This window comes from Linepithema humile, chromosome 8 (assembly GCF_040581485.1).
Source record: "Linepithema humile isolate Giens D197 chromosome 8, Lhum_UNIL_v1.0, whole genome shotgun sequence".
Taxonomy (NCBI): Eukaryota; Metazoa; Arthropoda; class Insecta; order Hymenoptera; family Formicidae; genus Linepithema; species Linepithema humile.
The window spans coordinates 8,125,341-8,146,477 of NC_090135.1; the positions used below are offsets into that span (position 1 = coordinate 8,125,341).

At 36.7% G+C, this 21,137-nt stretch overlaps 1 protein-coding gene across 11 annotated transcripts in view; it reads right to left on the minus strand.

Annotated features, from left to right (window-relative positions):
* Positions 1-21,137, minus strand: part of Rbp6 (RNA-binding protein 6) — a 581,361-nt gene that overhangs the window by 18,764 nt on the left and 541,460 nt on the right. For 9 of the 11 annotated variants that reach the window (XM_012364145.2, XM_067360265.1, XM_067360264.1 and 6 more), the window contains 2 exons: positions 1,636-1,740; positions 556-621 (listed from right to left, as the gene is read on the minus strand). In XM_012364145.2, the coding sequence (XP_012219568.1) occupies positions 556-621; positions 1,636-1,740 (171 nt within the window). Of the gene's footprint in view, positions 1-555; positions 622-1,635; positions 1,741-9,739; positions 9,812-21,137 lie in introns of all 11 variants that reach the window. The other 2 variants (XM_067360263.1, XM_012364142.2) reach the window with 2 other exon arrangements.

Sequence of the window (21,137 nt, forward strand, 5' to 3'; positions counted from 1 at the left end):
AATAGGCAAAAATGATTCTACATAGAACAATCATGCAGAATAATCATGCTCAACGAAGCAACCATGCTTTCCGCTATTCGCGTTCATGAATGAAAATCGCCTTCTGAAATTACAGATCGCCAATCGGAATCTTTCTCTGTTATTGTTTCGGTAAATGGAGATTGATTCATGGGAACTGTCTATTAAATAACACATTAAATGGCGAAATTGGAAACATTAAAGAACAATCTTTCGCAAAATTATTCCCCTTCTGTGTAACCGGAATTCAATTTGCGAAAATACTGAACGATATTGAAATGACATGGCAAAAACGATGCTCAATTCGAACATAATACCGCGTTTAACATTTTATCGCGGTATGTCATTCGATGCGATAGCAAAGCATTCTTTCCAAACATACGTGATCTTTATTGCTCGCAAACTCGCGTGACTGGTTAATGAAAAAGCCACTGTTAGCCAAAATTGTTTGCGGGCAAATCGATCGCAGGGCGACGAAGCGAGTCGAGAAAGCGCATTACGTTCGCAGCGTGAAGAAGAAAGACTTTTAAGACGTACCAGAAAGTGCTTGTGTAAGTAAGGGCGTGTTGTTGTTTGGAGTGAGCTGTCCATTGGTTAGATCCACTGAAACATAAAACTTCGGTCACAACTGCGCCACATTTGCAACGTGCGTATGTGATTTCGCTATTCATTTCCATCGACTATCACTCGACAATAGTCTGGAAGCTAATATGTTGAAAAAAAAAAAATTAAAAAAAAAGAATAGAATGAACAGAGAAGTGATGGCGCGCCAGATGAATGACTGAAAGGAAAACAGAATAGAGAGTAATTTATCCGAGTGTGTTGCTTTGTCAATCGTCTCTCCTGTTTTCGAGTTTCGTTCGAGGATGTCAACGATCCTCGTAGTATGCGTGTAACTTCTGCCTCTCGTCTTCGACGCTCGAAGAAGTATAGAAAAGTGGCTCTTAAATAGTCGTGTAGATAGTTCTTCTATCGCGAAATTACGTACAGTGGACAAGCGCGTGTAAGAAAACACGTCGGAAGTAACGGAAGCGCCACACGTCGCCGAAAATTGTGACAGGTGTTTTCTCTAGGCACTTAAAAAGCTTTTGCTCGTATCGGCGGTATCAGCTTTCTCCATTGAGGGAGGATGCTCGAAACCGCGTTGGCGTTTACCGCCACGACTACGGTTTCGATTCGGATGCATCGACTGGCTGTGGCAATAATGGAACCTAAAGGTATCGATCGCCGTCGAAACTACAGTGCGAGACTCCCTGGAGTAGCTCTCGGTGCATCAAAATGCACTTCGGTATTAATATGCATTTTCCGTACGGAACAGACGAAGGCAGAGAAACATACGAAACGCGATAAACGAGGTAGAACGATTCGAGAAGAAATGATTGTACTCCGAGTGATCGCGAGCGAGATAGGGATTTTTTTTCCCTCAGACAAAAAGAGAGAAAAAGAGAGAAAGAATGATGATGGCGAAAAAGGGTACGCGAGCGTGTGTGTGTGTGTGTGTGTATGTGTGTGTGTATAAGTGTGCGTGCGCATGTGAAAGATAGACAGACAAACGAAGAGAGAGAGAAGGAAATGTTTCGGTGCGTATTTCGAGCAAAGTGAATGTCGACTTCATACATTTCTTCCGGAGTGCATTGCGTTGGACATGTTGCATCGGCGCCTCCGTATACGCGCGGCTTGCATTCTCACTTCCTGTTCCGTGGTAGTATACCGCCGGCACTCCTGACATTAATAAAGAACAAGAAGAAAGCTGAGAATGACGAGAAATAAAAACAGGAATAGGGAGCACGATCTGTAACGAGCGGATTGTTATCAGACAAAAAAAATGAATGGGATTTATGTTAACGTACTGCGTGAAATAACATTAGAAATTTTTATAAAAACTGTTTCTTACATCCTTTAAATTATTTTCTATTTTTTAACGTCACAGTTTGTTTCTATTTTAATTTTACTCGATTTCCATCATATCTATGTTATATGTTTCATTGATAACTTTGTTATTTTATCTCCTACACAGAGAGAAAAATAATATTTATTTATGTATGTGGTGTATGTATTTTAATCAAATGTAAAAATCTCTAATATTGCTGGAATCTCTGAACGAATATCATCATCACGCATTACGTGAACATTGAACAAAAATTTGTACTAAAAAATTAAATGAAATATTAAAAATTTACGTATCAATGAAAATACTGTCTCAATTTGGTAGATATGTGATGTATGTTGTTTGGGAGGATCGTGGAGAAACTAGAATGCAAATAAGATGCAATGGAAATAATGGCTAGGAATAAAAGCGGATTAAGCTTATATTCTCATATCTATCATGATGGATTATGGTGTGAAAAGCTGAAGACTAATTTCCCAGCATAGTATAGCGTTTCCCTGAGCAATCCCGAACTAATATTCAAAGTGTTAAAAGTCGCGAACTTTGTCTAAAATCTAAACCATAGATATTAGAATAAATATTAAAAATAATTACGATTCTCTATAATAATAGTTTTGTCCAGTTAGAAATAATATTTTGAATGTTAGTAATTTCCGAGGAGTTTCACAAATATTTGCAAATATGTGCATATATATCGTTGGAATTTTTTATTTGGAAATTTTTCGAGCTTTCAAAACACAAAAATCTCATCATGTACATTCTTCTCGAATACAAATATTCTAATTGTAAAAAATTATACATTAATTTGAATCATAGTTTTATTATTATCAAGTGGATAGAAGCGCTAGCAGGTTTTTTATTTTGAAAAGAATATATATTTGATAAGTATTTTATAAAAATAAAGTAAAAATTGTGAAGAAGGGAAGAAAAATAATAAAATCTTAGCTAAAGAATGTAGAATGAGAGGAAAGAAATTTTTAATATTAACACTGAACGAAGAATATTCAGTAAAATGATTTTACAATCAGCATATAAATTATACGATTGTGCGAATTGTATTTGCGATATATGTGAGTAATCTGTGAGTGAAATCTGGAATATGAGAATATTGTTGAAGATCAAAACGTGTTTCTGATGCATTCGTTAACATGGGAAAAGGGAATAGCCCTTTTATACTGTCGCAACAACGTGTTTTCATGGAGAAGCCTCGTTTTGAGCGCGTAACCATCGGCGCTGATAACGCGATTGCGAGAGGGAGAATGGACCATAAATCGTGGATCGACGTGATTTGTATGGTGTATCACGACGCTTAATGGTGTGGCTTGTCTCTATCGACATGTTCTGACCGGAAGTTCCGAGCTGCCATAGTTAGAGGGGAAACACTCTGTAGACCTGTCCGCCGTAGCCTGACGATTTACGTGCATCCATATCTTTTCGATATTTGGTGACATGAATCACGTCTGGCGAGAATGTAAAAACTGTGTAGATAAGATAAAAAATAATGTTGCATGTAAACTTTCATGTAAACTTAAATCGAAAAAAATTGCATGGAAATCTCTAACAAAAATTATAATCCATATAAAAATCAGAATTTGAATTGGAGAAAAGTCAGAGCATTTGAATTAAAATGCCAAAAATTAGAATGCGTAACTGAAATTTGTATTTGCGATAAGAATTCAGATTACGTTAATATTAATTTATCTCTTGAATGTTAAAATAGTTGCATAATTCACACTTTGATTAAAAGAATATTAATTGAAGATAAATGAGAAACCAAGGGAAAAAATTTAATAATAATATTCTGAAAGTAAAAGTGTGTCGTGCGCTGCCTCGGTTTGGACAGATTGACGGATGAAACAAAAATCCTTGGCAGCGGACGTTTATCGGAAGTTTCATAAAAAGAAAGGGGCCGCACCGTCGACGTCCAGCCGTCGAAACGGGTGCGGCTTCCGGATTTCGCGACAACCAACGGCTGCACCGATAGCTCCTGGGGTCGTATCTCGATCCGGCCAAAAATAGCAACACACATAAGCACACAGATATACCTATACGTACAATCGATATGTATATACAGGATGTTTCGGAGATCGCGTACTTTTTCTGAGCCAGATATTAACCGATTAAAGAAAGAAATGTTAGAAAAGCTACAATACGGCGAATATTGTAAAAATAATATATAATTATTTTAATATAAAAATACCTGATATTTCTCTCTTAAATTTAAAATATTATATCAGAATTTTGATTTTAAATTGCGTTATAAAAGCATTTGCGAGGGAAAGTCGAAAAGTAAAGAGACATTTTTAATTGGATCAAAAAAGCCTCTTTACTTTTTGACTTTTTTTTCGCAAAAATAGATGAAGCTGAATTATTCCAAAATTCTTGAACCGAATAAAAGTGCACGACTTCTCTATAGGACATCCTATATAAATACATATATATACTAAATATATATTAAGTCTCCGTGGAGATCCTTATTGCCTGGGTTTGGCCGTCCATCGAAACGACCGACGCGTAGGGATCTAGGCCAAGAGTTCATCTATTTCGAGTGTATCTCCAACTGACGTAAACGCGATCGAGACTTTAGATAAGGGCTCCGTGCCGCGAAATCTACCCAGGGGACCCCAAGTAGCGCGAAGCCAGCTTTGAGTCCCAAATTTTGGCATAGAATCGCTCGCTCAACTTAGAGTTTCTTAGATGGAGGGGGAAAGACCGGTTGAAGGTTATCAACCAGATGAAGAACCAAACTTCGATACGCGGACCGAAAGGACGTGCCAATACGTCTATCATGAGATAATTCTGTTAGAAAATTACTTCTTCGAAACCGAAATCAATCTGATCGAAATAGCTTCTGTGTATTTTAGGACAGCTCATCTATTTGAAAGGCTGCAATAAAAGAAATTGGAGATTTATATTCTATTTTATAACTTTTTAAGTCTTTGCAGATAGATAGCATGCATGTATTTGACAGTGAATCAGTGAAATGCAAAGTATCTGTTGCAAATAATTAGTATTTTCCAGTGACGTATGACGAAAGATTTTAGGATATGAAAATCACTAAAAGCATCTTGTATCCCGGCGATTGTGTTGAAAATGCAAGAGCGCGGTGTTAATGTATATCGAAACAGCTGTATATTGAAGCAGATAGTTCCTTTCCTAGTCAGAATCTCGTAGTAAGAAATGGTGTTTCTTTTTCCCAATTAGAGAGTAAAGTGCGCAGACGTGTTTGACGAAGCAACACATTGGTCGAATCATGTCGTTAATCAGCATTAGAAATAATTATCATAGCAAGCCGTTAATTGGCATATCCGTTCTCGGCAATGATAGAATTGTTAGACAGTATTAGATGCGTTAAACAAATTAATAGATATTTTTCGGGCGGCAGAATCGTTGGCACATCCTAAACTACACACACTTAATTGTGGCTATACGTCAGCAGTAATCGTATTTTATCGTAGGCAGATGTAAACATATGTAAATATCATTATGACAAATCGAAGTATCTAAACTACGAACTCGTTAGTATGTCACGTTGCTAACTCTAATTAGCGTTCTAATGCTAGCGGTCAAATAAACGGCAGGAAATAACAATATTTGGGCGGTAAATTTTACAATATCGATTCTAACTTGAAAATACTAGTCGCGAAGTGTATATAGCGGGGAGTTTATACAATTGCACAGGAAAATACGAAAAGATATAGTCAAATCGACAAACGGACACACGACACACAAAAAAGATAATCACTCTCTCGTTCTATCTACGTATCTAATCTACTGCTTTATGAATTCTACGCAGAAGCCGTAGGCGAAGCGTCGCAGCGAATCGCCTTACCGCTCCAGCGATCTCTTCGAAAAGAGCTACTTTATATCTATATAATTAATATAATTTATTTAGGAAACTCAGACAACACTCAAAAAATTTCTATCATACACAAAGATACTCGTTACGGTCGCTCGAGATAACTTATTTTAACTCGGATCTATAACTATGTGTGGCCTAAACATCAGCCAAGATTGCAAACTACACTTTCAATGATAAATCGATCGATTGTCGTGTAATAGAAATATTTGTTCGTGATTTTTCAGCAAAGCCCGTGGAAATTTACATTAGAATAATGAGCGTCACGTTATGCGAATGCGGTATGTGAGCAATCTTAGCATATCAACTAAATTATTTAATGTTAATTACGAAAACTGGTCGACAACGACTTCTTTTATACTACAAACTGCTTCTAATCAGATACTATTATAATTGTTTAATTTGATTTATCTAAATTGTCTACACTTTCGCACCACTGCGGGAAGATCTGAATATAAATATATATATATATTTTTTTTTTTCTAATCGTATGATATTATCTTTGTTCAGCAACACAACGTTCGTTATCGTTTTACTGAAACTTTCATGTGTTTCTGGAAAATGGAGAATCGACCCGTTGTGGTTGAACTAAGCGTTTTTACTATGAACAATATATAATAATTAAAATCACTTTATATACGGCGATGTTTCTAAAAGACAATAGGTGTAGGTAGATGGTAGTTTACTCGCCCCTAGATGACTGCATCTTCAACGAAGTCTTCGTCATCGATCTTGGCGAATCTTCCGCCCCGGACGCCTTCCCTCCTTTTTTTTGCGATATTCAACTCGAATTCGATTGTTTCACGGGAAAAATTTGACCCATAGCCGTACAATGTAATGAACAAACTCGTGTGCCATGAGACATTACGAAAATGATAATAAAATACGCGAAAATAATAGAAATATTTCTTTTTTACGTAAAGATTACGTTTTATGCAGAGAAAAATATCAAAGTAAATTACGTAACGTATGAGAGATCAGAAAATGCTTGTGAAACAAGACTCCTTTAGCGTCTTTCAACGCTCTCGAGGCTATGGGTCGCGCGGAAAAATCAAGAGTTTTCACGAGTGTTTTCACGAGGCTGATTTCAGTTTTCACTAGAACTACACACAACAAGTCTGAATACATGCAAGCGTCGCTCCGACCGGCGCGCAAAATAGTAGTCAAAAATATGATAAACATTCATAAGTAAAAATACTCAAAAGTATTAATATCCATTAACTTTCTTCACTAGCAAGGAGCTCATAATTTCACTCTCGTATCGCGTTAATTAGTAACAGTTTAATTCTGAGTATCCATTTAACGTAATTATCATTTTTAACGGAAAAGAAGAATCTAATTACTTTACATACAATGAGAATATGAATTCAAATATCGGATATCGATAGTTCGTAAGCTCTGCAAGTCAAAATTTTCCGGTATTTTTGTGACCGGCCGTGGCTTCGCTTTTTATTTCAACGAGAACCCTTTCCGTTGAGTATCAAGGTTAGAAAAGGATCTAATAGTTTTCCCGTCTCATGCGACGTATTAGACATCCAAATCTCTCGTTGCTCTTTCGCTCCTTCAAACACGCTCTTTCAAACAGACCTACATATATGTCAGGCTAAGTTCTAGTGAAAACTAATGTTAGGCTCGAGTACTCAATACGGACAGTAGAACGATGGAAATTTTGGATATAACTATGTACTATGAGCTAGGCAGTCATCCAACACCAGTACGAGATACGGGATTTAAACGTGTATATATATATATATACGCGTAGGAGAGCCAAAAATGGCTCCCGTTACATTTACTTGTACGCTATTCTAGATACTATAGAGAGAAATGACATATACGATATATTCATATGTATAAACGCATATAGAGACTCCTAACTCCTAACCAATCAGAGATTACCTATGTACATATTCATGCGGTAAATACGAGATTTTCGTAATGTGTTTTCGAACATCCCGAAAACTTTTCGTATTTGCCGTATGGAGTATCCAGACATTTCTAGCCTCTAAATGGGTTGAGCGATGTGTGCACCGATTCCATTTTTGGAACACAGAATTGCAATCCGCTGCTTGTTTATACGATAGATTATATATACAGTGTGCCCCAGGAAATGTATGCCAAACAACGTAGTATTATTCTATCGAATAACTTTATCAATATTCCATTGAATAACTTGACACATATTTCAGGAAATAGCTTCAATACATATTTATGACGCGAGAACGCATAGATATTATCAAGTTTTATGGAAGACATGTGAAGCTGTATAATCAGCGGATTGTTCTTCATACAATAACATTCTCGCGATGTGTAATGATTTGAGAAAATTTTTGCCGGAAAAACATTGTTTTGTTGAAAAAATCATGATTAAACATTTCCCCATGTTTTCGCAGTGATTGGAATTGTTTCAAACTATTGGAAAACAAAAGATGAGGGCTATCTGGATTAGTTATGTGATAAATGATTAAGAGCGACTTTAAAGCACATTGAAAAACATAGATGTATTGTAAAAGTGAAAAGAAAACAATTCGAGATGAGGCTAAGAAACTAATTCAAACTTTTATCGTTCCGATGAAATTGTACAAGACTTATATCACTTCTTCGATACTTACCCTTCGCTAATCACATTACTCGATTGAAAAAGCTAATTATTTTCGTAATTAAATTGAAACGAATATAGTATCACGGGCCGTTACGAAATAACAAGGTAATTTTTTTTTTATGACGACGAAACTGATTATCGGACGATTATATTAATTTATTTTAATCGCATGTTCGTTAAAAGCGACGATCATCCGATTTCCAATTTAGTAGAAAGTATAATATAATGTTAGCGAAATGATATATATCATTTTCGCGATTATTATGCAATCCATACGCGATAGACAGATTCATTTTAATACAATAGTTCACGTTCTATAATTGCAAAACTAATAGATTGTTAATTGATAGAAAATTTATATTAATCGGAGGATTAACGAAGTTGAGTTGTACATATAGACACGTGTAGAGTTCGAGAGATATCGCCAAAATGATTTTTCCGAATTTGGCTACGTTAAATTGACATAAAGTAGGACAACGTGGATAATTTAATAGCGCATACCTAATTTTTGTCGCGGACACGAGAGTGTGTATTTTTTCCTCATGAATCAATCGGTTATTAAAATCGCACGCGGTAGAAAAGACGAATACAGATCGCGCAGGCGATACAACGAGCAACGGATGCACAACTAACATACGGTTCTCTGTTTCCTAAGCATTCCATAAAGATATATATAATATACATTTGTATGTGTATACGAAAAATTCAACCAATCCAATAATAAACACTATCGGTGATAATACTCGAACTATGGATACCTAAAGTAACTAAATAGCAACAGTGGCAGATGTCTCGTATTCAATAAATATTAATGTACAGTGTGTCAAAATGTGAACAGAGTGATGTACAGGATATTGATTTGTACATATTTCGCATTTATATCTATTTTTAAAAAATGTAAGAATTTAGAATGCGATTTCAAGTGCGCGATATTAATTTGTTATAACAAAAATATCCAACAGCTATTCTATTAAAAAATAATTAATTAAAATATAACATAACGTGTTATATATTTTATTAAAATACTATTTTAATCATTTTAACGCTAGTTTGAAATATAAAACATTCGATTACAAAAAGTCAAATTTTTTTCGCAAACAATTGAAATATCTCGGAATAGTAGGAAGACGTGATATAACTTGAAATCTACAAATTCATTAGCAATCCCACGCGGGAAAAAAAAAATACGTGATGCACATATGGTAATCTTGATTGGTGTTCGTTGTAGTCTGGGTATGTGTATATTTGTGCAATACGTGAGTGTATATGTGGAATCTGGGTATGTACTACGTACTACGGATTACGGTTACCGTCAACATGAGCGAGAACACGAGAACTTGGTGGAACAACCTGGCACTTTGGGGTTGAAGCTTACCGGTGCAACCCCCGCTGGGGCTCACGGACACTCGGCCTACCCTTGGCCCCACTGCGCGGTACACGACCGCTCCTACCCAACAAGAGACATCACCGATCTTATATGATATAGAAATTTCCGTCGATCACGCTAAGCTAATGTTATCATCTATCGGCAGTTGGACGTTATTTGCTGGATTAAGTTTCACAAGATTAACAAAATTTATATAAGCTCAAATTCTTTCATCGTATTACATAATATAGTATTAGAATAGTCTTTAAATAATGGTTCAATCTTTTTTGCATTTATAATTAATTCTTTTGATGAAAACTAAAACTCGTTTCCAAATTTCGAGGTTAATGGCAAATATGGAAATATAGAGTCGTAAAAATTAAAAAGATTTATGTTAATAGAAAAAGAGTTTTGCATTTCATCGTAAATAAATATCGCGAAAGGACGAAAAATCTGTTTGTTGTATTGCATTACGCGAAGCACTGTTCATGAAAATATTATTAGCTCTTTTATTTAGATTTCACACTCTGCCTCAATGCTTTTGATTGCTGCAAAGATAAAACGAAATTACGCTCGGCCGACGCATACTTAATCCAGCATCGTGTGTGTTTTTATATGTATTGCATTTTTAGATAAAAAGTTGTTTGTGCTTGCCTCGCCCATGTGTTCATGATGTTGCAGTTTCTGTAATTTCCTACTGACTAGGGATGCGCGGTTTCAATAAATAGATTACATCCCTTCATAACCATTAACTCTCTTCGTAGGCATGATTAACTTGAGTTTTTGGGTTGTGTTTAAATAACGTGTGCTCAACTGCGAGTGTGTTATTTTCAAGTAAGAGTAATAATTCATCGATGAAATTCGAAGAAATGTTTTCAATATCATATCAAAGAAGGGAGGCAATGCATATTCTGCGGCAATGCATTTTATCAATTGTTCTCTTTGCAAGTTGAATTGTACTGATTGTGTGAGGTGACACCTAGCTCATAGCAGAGATTCAAATTAAAACATATTATCACTATGCCGTGCTACAAGAAAGGTAATCCAAATACCCTTTCACGTCTCGATGAGAGAAAGTTTGTTTCGCTTCCTGTGTCTCTCCCTTTCTTCCAGCACGTGATATCGAGAAAGTTTATCCTCTTATACTTTTTCGTTCATTGCGTGGTACTTTTTATTTGTTACAGACACATTTATTATTTATATAATTCTTAATCGTTATAATAATAGAGCTTCAGAGAATCGTTACATGACGCCGTTATAATATGTATACACGCGTGCGTGAGTGATCTCACTCTGTCGTTCAGTTGCAGAGCGATCTTTGACGGGCATTTAAGTATTACGTTATTGAATACCCATGAAACAAACACATTTACAAAACCTTGCAAGTTCTCTCTCTTCGTTACCTTGTTACTTCTCTTATCGTTGCTAGCCAAATTGTCCGAGCCCTCATCGATCGCCTGTTAAATTAATTACTTTCACGGGTGTGTTAAGGCGCGTCGTGTAGCGCAAGCCGAGGAAAGGAGCATCGTCGGAAGCATGATTCTATACCGTTCGAAAATCTTATGTATTAAAAAAGATTGGCGATTGTCGAATAAGACGATTTCGCGTGCAAGAAAACTTGAAGAGATTTTCTGAGCAAGTCGTAAAAATCTCATGCATACAATGACTTTAACTTAAGACAAAACAAAAAAAAGATATATATATATATATATATATATATATATATATTTACTTGAATTTAAGAAATACAAATTCTCTAAGTGTGAGATTAGAATGCGAAGATGAGATCGTTGGATAGCAGATATTTTTAACCCATAAATACCACAATGTAGAATCGCATGCGACCTGAATTCTATTGGAATATTAATTTTATTTTTCTGCATGTTTGCTACATCAATATTGTTTGAAATTGGCGTGATTTTTTTACGTGATTACTTTTGAATAACGTAAAAGTTTTGCTAATTAGATTATTCAATAATAAAGAATATTGTGGAATTATTGATCACACATCCCTTAGAAATGTTATAAATTTTATACCGTGGTATTTAAGGGTCGAAACGTATTAGAAGTTTTCGTTTACATCATAATCGAAAGAAACACTTATTAAACTTCTCCCATTTCCTAACCCCTAATTGACGTTTTCATTCAATCCCAAGCATAACCCGCGAGTCAATCGGCTTTAAAACTGCGCCATACTGCTCTCACAAACGTTATATTATCTTGGACGGTATATTTTCTCATATTTTAAACGTTCTCCAATTGCTTTCTAATTTGATAATATTTCATTCATATTCAGTGACGTTCTTCAAGTAGTCTTGCGTGGCACGCGTTTCAGCATCATCAGCACTGCTCTGTGAGTGCAAATGGCATTGTGAGAGTCATTCTCGGGATCGGGCAAAGTATTACTTTTATTCACGCGCGATCATAGTGATTTAACAACAATCTTACGAATAGCAACAATCGGACCATAGCTCGATAACGTTAACCGCGCCGTTGCTGAAGAGAAATCCAACGAAAATTTCGGGAGTTGCGCCGGTTATTCGTCGGGACGAAGTGAAATTTGTCAAATGCAATGAAAGAATACATTTTTATCGCAATGTTCTCGGGTAGGACGGTAACGTTTAACGCGAGCGAACTATAGCCGCGCATAAAAGTATCAATAATATTATTTAAGCATTGTGTCGTTAACAAATGTATAAGCTCAGGACATAAATGTCTTCTCTTGGGTTTGGTTTACTCCTGCGATTCATTGTCTCGCCCGCAAACTCTCAGGCTTGCATTCGCATCGCGCATTTAGCGCTGAATGCAAATGCCTGACACTTAAGAGACAACGGCACTTGAATACGAGGTCTGCGTATTAGATAAACAAAGCTTAAAATTAGACGATCACATTTAGAGGCTATCTAATCCTAAACTCGGGACAATATTGAATGCAGGCTTTATAAACCCATCAAACACATCCGGTGCGTTGTTGCGCTAAATGCGGCTATTCAATTTTCAATTCATGATAATGGATGTAATTTCGGATGTAATTTTCACGCGAGTCAGATGTGTAACTGGAAGTTAGATTGCTACATTTACGGCCACACGCGACGCTAAACTAGGAGATGCGAATGCAAGCCTTTAACAATTTATGTTATGGCGATTCGCCATAATTCCGGCGAGACAATTCGCGGGAAGCGAGCGTAAATCTGGCTGCTCTCTTCGTGAATCTGCGTTCTCCGTAACGTCTTAGGGACGAGGACGGACCACTCGCTCGTCGCCTTTCTTTCTCTTTTTACGCGCGCGAGACTTATCGTAACATATATTTCGTACATATTTTTTTCTCTCTCTATTTTCTCGCCCTGCGATCCACACGAATGGTTCGTAGGACCTTCATTAACGACAATTCGAGAACACACAACGGAATCCAAACTCGATCACAGCTCTCGCGAACGTATGACACGTTGCGGTACGGGTGGAATAATGCCAGAGGGATGCGGGCCAGCAAGGGGTAGGAAGGGTGAAACCGGGAAAGCAAGGCGAAGGAATTAGCGCGACGACACCTCTATTTACCGTTAATAAATCCGCGTTATAATTAATTACTCTTACGTAATCTTCGTTGCGTATCGAGGTAAATGTATGTACGTGAACAATATAATGTAAAAGCACCCCCGCTTCGCTGTGCGTGTATTATAATTTATTCTTCTTTCTTTTGGAAGATATTCTTAATATCCTTAATTAATCTTAACTGCATTTTGCTCCTTTTAAATTATTCTCCGTGCGAGCGGTTTAGATTATTATTTTAATTAAATGAAAAACTTTAATGCGGCGCGTAATGAGAGTATAATTAACACACAAAGATTTGAATGTAAGTTTTTGATTACGACTGTTGGTATCGCATGTACTATTAAATCTATTTAATTGCATTGCGCGCCGCGTCGTCCTTGCTTCCGAGGTTTCCTGACGCTCTACCGAGGGACGGAAATGCGGGACTTCGGAAAGGCCTGGAATGAGTTCAACGGTATAATAATAACAAGAAGCGCAAAATGGCCAACGGTCCTTGAGCGGCTTATTTCGATGCTAATCTCTCCTACGAGGGTCGGTACTCTTTTTTTTTCTTACGTTTCACTTTCGCCTAACTTGACGTATGCCTTACTCTACGTTTAGCAATAACGTGTAACGTTTTCTGGTTAAGAAATAGTCACGTGCCACGAGAACGGCACCTTGTTCGCGATGCATTGAGCGATGCATTTTAATTCACAGTTATAACTACAGCTGTGTAGCCGATAAACCTATACTGCGACTACGGTATTAGCGAAATGTGCACATTATTTACTTTAAGCTTGTTCCTTTTCCAGTTTATTTCAACTGATTTTCGCTCTCCTTTTTTTTTATCATTGTGTTAACAGAAATTTATGTTATGATAAGCTATCGTAGTAAAAATTTAATTTCCTGCTGCCAAGATATTAAATCTTGGAAAGTGAAAATGTTTGATAAATTATGCTTCTTTTCCCCTTCTTTTCTCTTATCATATTTTTACTAAGGAAATATTGTCTCCACAATGTTTTTCGGCGAATCTGTGATCGAAGGAATATTTTGTTGATAGTGGGATACTTTGCATAGTAAATCCTGAGAGACGAGGACTACCTTGTCATAGAAATATGTCATTACTTTGCTCGCACAACAACAATCCGACTTTGACAAAACGGAGCTGCGTACGTTTATTGCAACTTTAATCGCTCGTAACTTTGCGCTGCTATTAATCGGTTGCCTAGAATGTACACATTTGCCGCAACCCTTCGATCGACCATAATTTCTGGCGGCGAATTTCGGGGTTATTATGAAACATTGACGTGTAACTTTAACGCGCGTCGCTTAGACAAGGCGCCGTAACCGAGGCACTCGGAAATGTCTATATCGTTATATCTACGTATATATGTCCTACACTAAGTGTTTTCGATTAAAGTGTTTAGCTTAGAGATTACATAGAATGTGGCTACACCTTGAATTACTACGTGAGATCAACATCTACGTGAGAGAAACGCGTTAAACTTTAAAGTGGATGGAAAAGAATTGTGGATCGGTGAAAGATTAATTACGGAGGGGGGAGTGGAGGAGGGGCGTATTCTAGGAAAGCGCGGGAGGAAAAACAGGTCCGGTCTTTAATGATTGTTAATTGTCTACGTATAGTTATTCATCTAATTTGCTTTCTCATTACGGCTCTAATTATAACTTCGCATTAAGATATTTCTATCTCGGATTATATCATCATTTTATCATTATCGTGTGTTTCGTGTGAGTTTACTATATTGCTGCTATATCCCCTCCCCCCCACACACGCACTGTGACGAAGGGGTAAGAATTATCTCGGCATGGCCTCTGGGTTAATTATCTATGTGTTTCCACGTTAGGCAATTAATTGATGATGCCTAGTGGCAAGGCTACCTCGTCTTTCGCAAAATACTAACATTTTAGCATTTATGAATACAATTAACCACACGATTTCCAAACGCTTTAGCAAAAATCTGTCATTTTCAAATATAATGATATAATTATTGCAGTCAATTATGAAATACTTTCGCGTACTATCCATTTATGTATAAATGGTTACATTTCCAAACATTACATGTGGTAAAAATAAAATCTATTTTTAGCTCCACATTTATTTATATAATTATTGGAATATTTCCTCGCTTCGATGGTGCATCCATTTATATGGGAATATCGTATCGATACATTTTACACAATATTGAGATAGATTTTAGAACAGCCTTGCCATTGAGCATCATAGACTTGAATGAACCTTTATCTTCATTATTAGGAGTTTTTCAAAATAACGAAGGAATACAGATTTGTCTCCTTCCACGCGAGCGAGAAGAAGACAAAGTGGGAGGGGCGGAAAGAGAAAGAAAATAGATAGTACTCGACTTCGATTGAAAAACCATTAAATCACGTTGCTTGATCTATATATATATATATTTTTTTTTTTTACTTTTCTGCTGCGTACTCCATTTTCTCTCTCTTTTCCTTGCTTTGATGTTTACGCGTTTACCCGTTTCTTTCCTTGCCGTTCCTTCGTTCCTGTTTGCTTGAGAGTGAATGCTTTTGCAGGAAGGAGAACACTTTTTCGCGCGAGATATTTCTGTCGTAGGTATTCGTATGTGCCGGTATGCGATGCGTACCTGCGTGCGTGTGTGTGTATTCGCGTATACATGTAATGTGTTTTCCGCGTGTCGTTACTTTTTAGAATCTTGTGTTTGGCAGTACCTAATGGAATGGGGGTAGAGGCAGGCGACGCTTTGCTTGACGAAGGACCACAGAGTTTGCCAGCCATGCGTCTGTGAACATTTTGTAATTTCCGGTCAAGCGATTCACGTGAGAATATGCTATTTCAATGGCTTTCAAAATTCAGAATCGGCTTTCGGCGGTTACCGCTAACAAAAAAACATTCATTTGTTGCACATTGTCGAAAAAACACACATTCTCGGATTAACCTTTCGATGGTAACAGCGATGACACCTCATTCTAACAGGATATATATATATATATATTTATATATTTATATATATATATATAAGCTGACAAAATTTGTGCGGTTTATGTTAACAGCGAAGGGTTATTCCAAGCGACGAAATTATTATACACAGCTTTATCGAGTATTTGCAATGGTCGAAATAATGCAATATCATATTTCCGATACTATAGATAAGTAATAACTAATAGTATGGAAATATTAACATGGGTGAGTCATTCAAAGTAAAAATGTGTTAGTTCACGCAACAATCTTTCACACTCTTTCACATTTGACTTTACATAAATAGTATGAGCACTGCCATTAGAATAACGTTCAGTTTTATCGAGTCGCTGCAAAAATTGGAGCGTATTTTCATATGAAAATGTCGATATTTCGGATTACAATATCGTTATATTCGCGCATTGAATCGATTAGAACGATATTGCTGAAAAATTTGCATTGAAATTGAGGATTATCTGCGTACCTATATTTATCTTAAAATTTTCATGCGTGAATCTTCGTGCGTGAACTCTTTTTATGACTTGATGAATTAAGTAATTTCTATTGAGCCGGACACTGCGGTATGCTTGCTGCAAGGCTGCCTGCTGCATTTCCTACTAGATTATTCCAATTCTAACAATGGATAATGAAGATTGACCCGACGAATAGTGCCGCGTATTATATTAATAGCGATTCCATATTTATCACTGATCGTTATCGTAGAATATAATATTCCATTGATATTCCATTAATAATTCACAAGATTCGCATTTCAACAAATATGAGCAACATTAATTTACATCATCCGCTCTGTATACATTATACGTTCTCTGTATCATATATATATATATTTATTTAATTTTTTTTATATATTTATATCATGTGTACATAATATATGATATGAATGAATAACTGTACAATTGCACGTATTTACAAGATAATCTTGAAAACCTCGAATATAAAGCGAAACAAATTTAGATAAAATACGATCTGTTTATTCATTCAAGAAAGTTTCAAAAAGATGTTCAAAATCATAAAAAGTTATTGCACACATTTTTAAAATATCGATTGAAAGAGATATATAAAGATATTTTAATTTTATAAATTTATATGAAGAATATCTTATTTTCAGGAATATATATATATATACTGACAGTGATGTAAAATCCAGTTTCTTTCGTTGGATTTAACATTTTGTCTTCAAATTATGCATATTCTATGTCAAACAAATACAAAAGCGTAAACATCTTATAAAACAATTATGTAAAGTTTGTTGGCAAAAGAATTGGCAGAAATTTATTAATGATATTTTAATTTTGTATGTTTCTGAGCTCGTTGCTTTCTTTTTTCGGGAAAGGACTCGATTTGTTACCACCGAGAGACACAGATACTTGAAAAATGCAGGATTTTAGTTCAGTTCCGACATTTTCTTGAAGCTTCTTCAGGCGTACATAGACTTTCGTGACCCAGTGCATTTCTGGGGCGAAATCTCTCGAGCACTTTCGTGAACGCTCTCGAGCGCGCGCACGTGTTTGTACGCAACTCGCTGCGAAGGCGAGTTTGCATTTGTGTTTCGGGCGCGGGCAGGTGCCGCCGTATATACTATATGTGCTTTTCGCATGACGGCGATATCGTAAATCTCCGGAAACGGCACGCGTTATATATAAGCTTTGGATATTTGGGATTCTTAGTGCGGAGTCGAGGTTTTCTTAAGCTATAACGTATTACCTTAGCCTCGCCCCGCGATATGTATATATATATATATATATGTATATATATACATACATAAGTGTATATATAATATATATATTTTATATACAACAGTTACGCGCGCACGCGTGAGTATGTTTGTGTAAATGTGTGTTAATATATATGGTACAGCGAAATGTACGATGATAGTACGACCCATAGAAAATATATCTTTCGTCAGCGTGCAAACGTAGGAGAGAGCTTTTCGCGCCCGATATCGCGCATTCGAAAGGATCGAGCATTAATCCTACATTTTACCGAATCATTCCGATCAATGCAGCAATGTATTTCTTCGCAATAAGTATAAAAAAATTCTCGTACGTGCGATATTTCAAATTTATACATTCAGATCTCGCATTGAAACATCAACACATTTAAGCAAATTAATCTTTCACGTCACACGACTGTGTCCGGTGTACTTCTTTAACCCAATTAGACGACAGGGAACATTAGAGGAGAAAGTAGGTGAGCGATATAGTTCTGGATAGTTGTATGCCGCTTGTTTGTAACTGGTGAGATATTCACAACTGATAAATGCATACTATGTAAATTCATATTTAGATATCTACAACAACAACAACGCGTATCTATTTTCTGTTTCCTGTTATCTGAATTCCTGTATATCGCAAACTGCGACTATTGCAACGGAGATTCATGACTCCTCTTCGGCGTACCGGTTAAGATTTAAGACAAACCGCAAAATCGATTCGCGCGTGTTCGGTCAGGAAACTGCGATATCGCACGTAAGAATAATCGAAATCCAAAATATCGTTCCTTTTTTCTAACCCTCTCTCGTTCACCACGTTTTATTTCCGGTGGCATTTACCCGCGATTTAAATTCGTGAATGGAAGCAAGTCGGTTGCTCGCGTCGAACAAAGACCGAATCGCAGAAACAGCGGAAGGGAGAAAACGGAAAGTGTGGGAATTATGTGCACTGCCATTGGTGGGATGGAATAAAAGTGTAAAAATAGAAATAAAAGAGGAAAAAAATTCGTCACCCCAAAGCAATGGAACGTAATGATGTGCTCTTGAAAATGGCGTAAATCGAACTTTGCTGCATAAATATTTCATAAAAATTCGCATTTCTTAAGTATTCGCAAGTAAAAACAATCATGTAGTTGTTCGCGTTTGAGTTTTACACCGCGATGTTCCTAGACATGCAATGTCGACAATTCGAGCGAAAATGAAAGATAAATGTAGTGAATGAGATCGCAGAGAAATCTGGCAGCTCTAAGGAAAATGTTCCCTAACGTCGTTGTTCGCGTCGCATTCGCATTTCACGACATCAATTTGAAATAAGATATGCATAAATGTAATATATGCATACGTGTAATAAATTCTTGTACTTTTGAATATATATTATATGTTGTCTCTAAAGGAAGTGCAAGTGGATAGAAATAAAACAATATTTTCTATAATCGTATTACAGGAAAATAAATTTTAATTGAAATCAGCGTAAATATTGACAAATTAATAATCTAATACTCAAACGCATACATAAAATATATGGTAATTTTAACAACTAACACACATGTTAATTTCTGCTTTCAGACACATCTGAAGGCGCACTTCAGCTGGAATTCAACGACGGTAAGTAAATTAATTCGTTATGCTTGCGCGTGTAATTATACGAAATATTCATATGTACCAAACATAATTGTGGTAACACGCATATATACAATTGCAAAATAGTAATTTTTTAACAAAGAAAAATGTATCAATGCTGTAGTTATCCGAAGTTTAAGAATTCGCGTTGAAATAGATGCAAAAAGCGGAAGAGATCCAAGCGTAAAGGATCGAAAAGGAGGTCGCGATTGTTGCGAACGGCAGGTTAGCAGAAACGCACCGGTACGGCGGCGGGTCGAGGCGCCACAATAACCCCCTCGTGCTCGTTCCCGCCTGTGCCCCGCTACACCCCCAACCACGGTGGTAACGGTAACCGACGATTTATTGCGTGGCGCAACGAGCGCGCACGGTAACACGTTACGGTAATGACTGTGAAATACGACGGTGCGCCTCTGTCCCCTCCGTGCAACCCTTCCGCTTCGCCGCAGCTGCCCGGCTACCCCGCTCTCCCCCGACCTCCCCAACCCCTCCAGCTCTCTGATGAAAGGACTGAGTTTCGATTTGCGTGTATGTACGCGAATCGCGAGCATGTAAAACTCGCCTCTTTTCCTCTCTTTTTCTTTCTCCCTCTTTCGTTCTCGCTCTCTAATCGAACCGAAATCGAATCGAACACGAGTAGAAATATTGCGGGTTCGAAAGAATGTTTTTGTAGGAGTACCATCGATCGTGTTGACAGTCGATCGATACCGTTATCTGAAGCACGTGTAGCAATGCTAATAAATAATAACGTCACGATAAATTGAAGCGCCGAGAATGATGTAAGCGCCGAGAAAGATAAAATTGAGTTGATATCGAGTTAATTTATGATTCCACAATCTACTTTTAAATACGCTAGTGTTAATTTAGTAGGTTATATATTTTGGAGATCTATTACATTTCCCTTTTTCAAGAAAAATTATTTTTCAATGATTGGTTTAGTTCCTGACCTCTTTCGTTTATCGTAACTCACTTTATAAATTTTTATTCGTTCACAATTTCTTGATATAGAAACTAAAAAAAAAAGTAAGAGATTACAAACACCGGAAATCTGAACAAACAATTGCATTTGTAATATTTTGATAATTAGACATAATCGAGCAAAGCAAATAGCAAAATATTTTTATTAAATAAAAAATATTTTTGAATCTATTTTCCGACCAGACTTAAATGTGTTCAAATAAGTCGTAATATAATAAAATCAATTCTCATATGACACGAGTCGATCGAGGAAGAGCGAAAAGGGGAAAAGAGAGGAGGAAGAAAAGCTGACGTATATTCACGACGTCTATGCACGCGGGCGAGCAGTAAACTCGACGAAAAGAAAAGAAGTGTCCTTTCGCGTTCTTTTAAAAAAAAAGCCGATTGATGTCCAATGAGGCGTCAGGGACTACCCTCCTTCGCGCAAGGAAGAGAAGGAGCTCGTTATTGCGTTTACATTTTAAGAGGGTATCGTCGTCGTCGTTACGCTGTCTACTCAAGCGGCGTTATCCCGAGAAAAATATAAAGACGCTGCAGCTCGTTATTCCGTTGTGGAAAAGGGTCAGACGGGCTAAAAA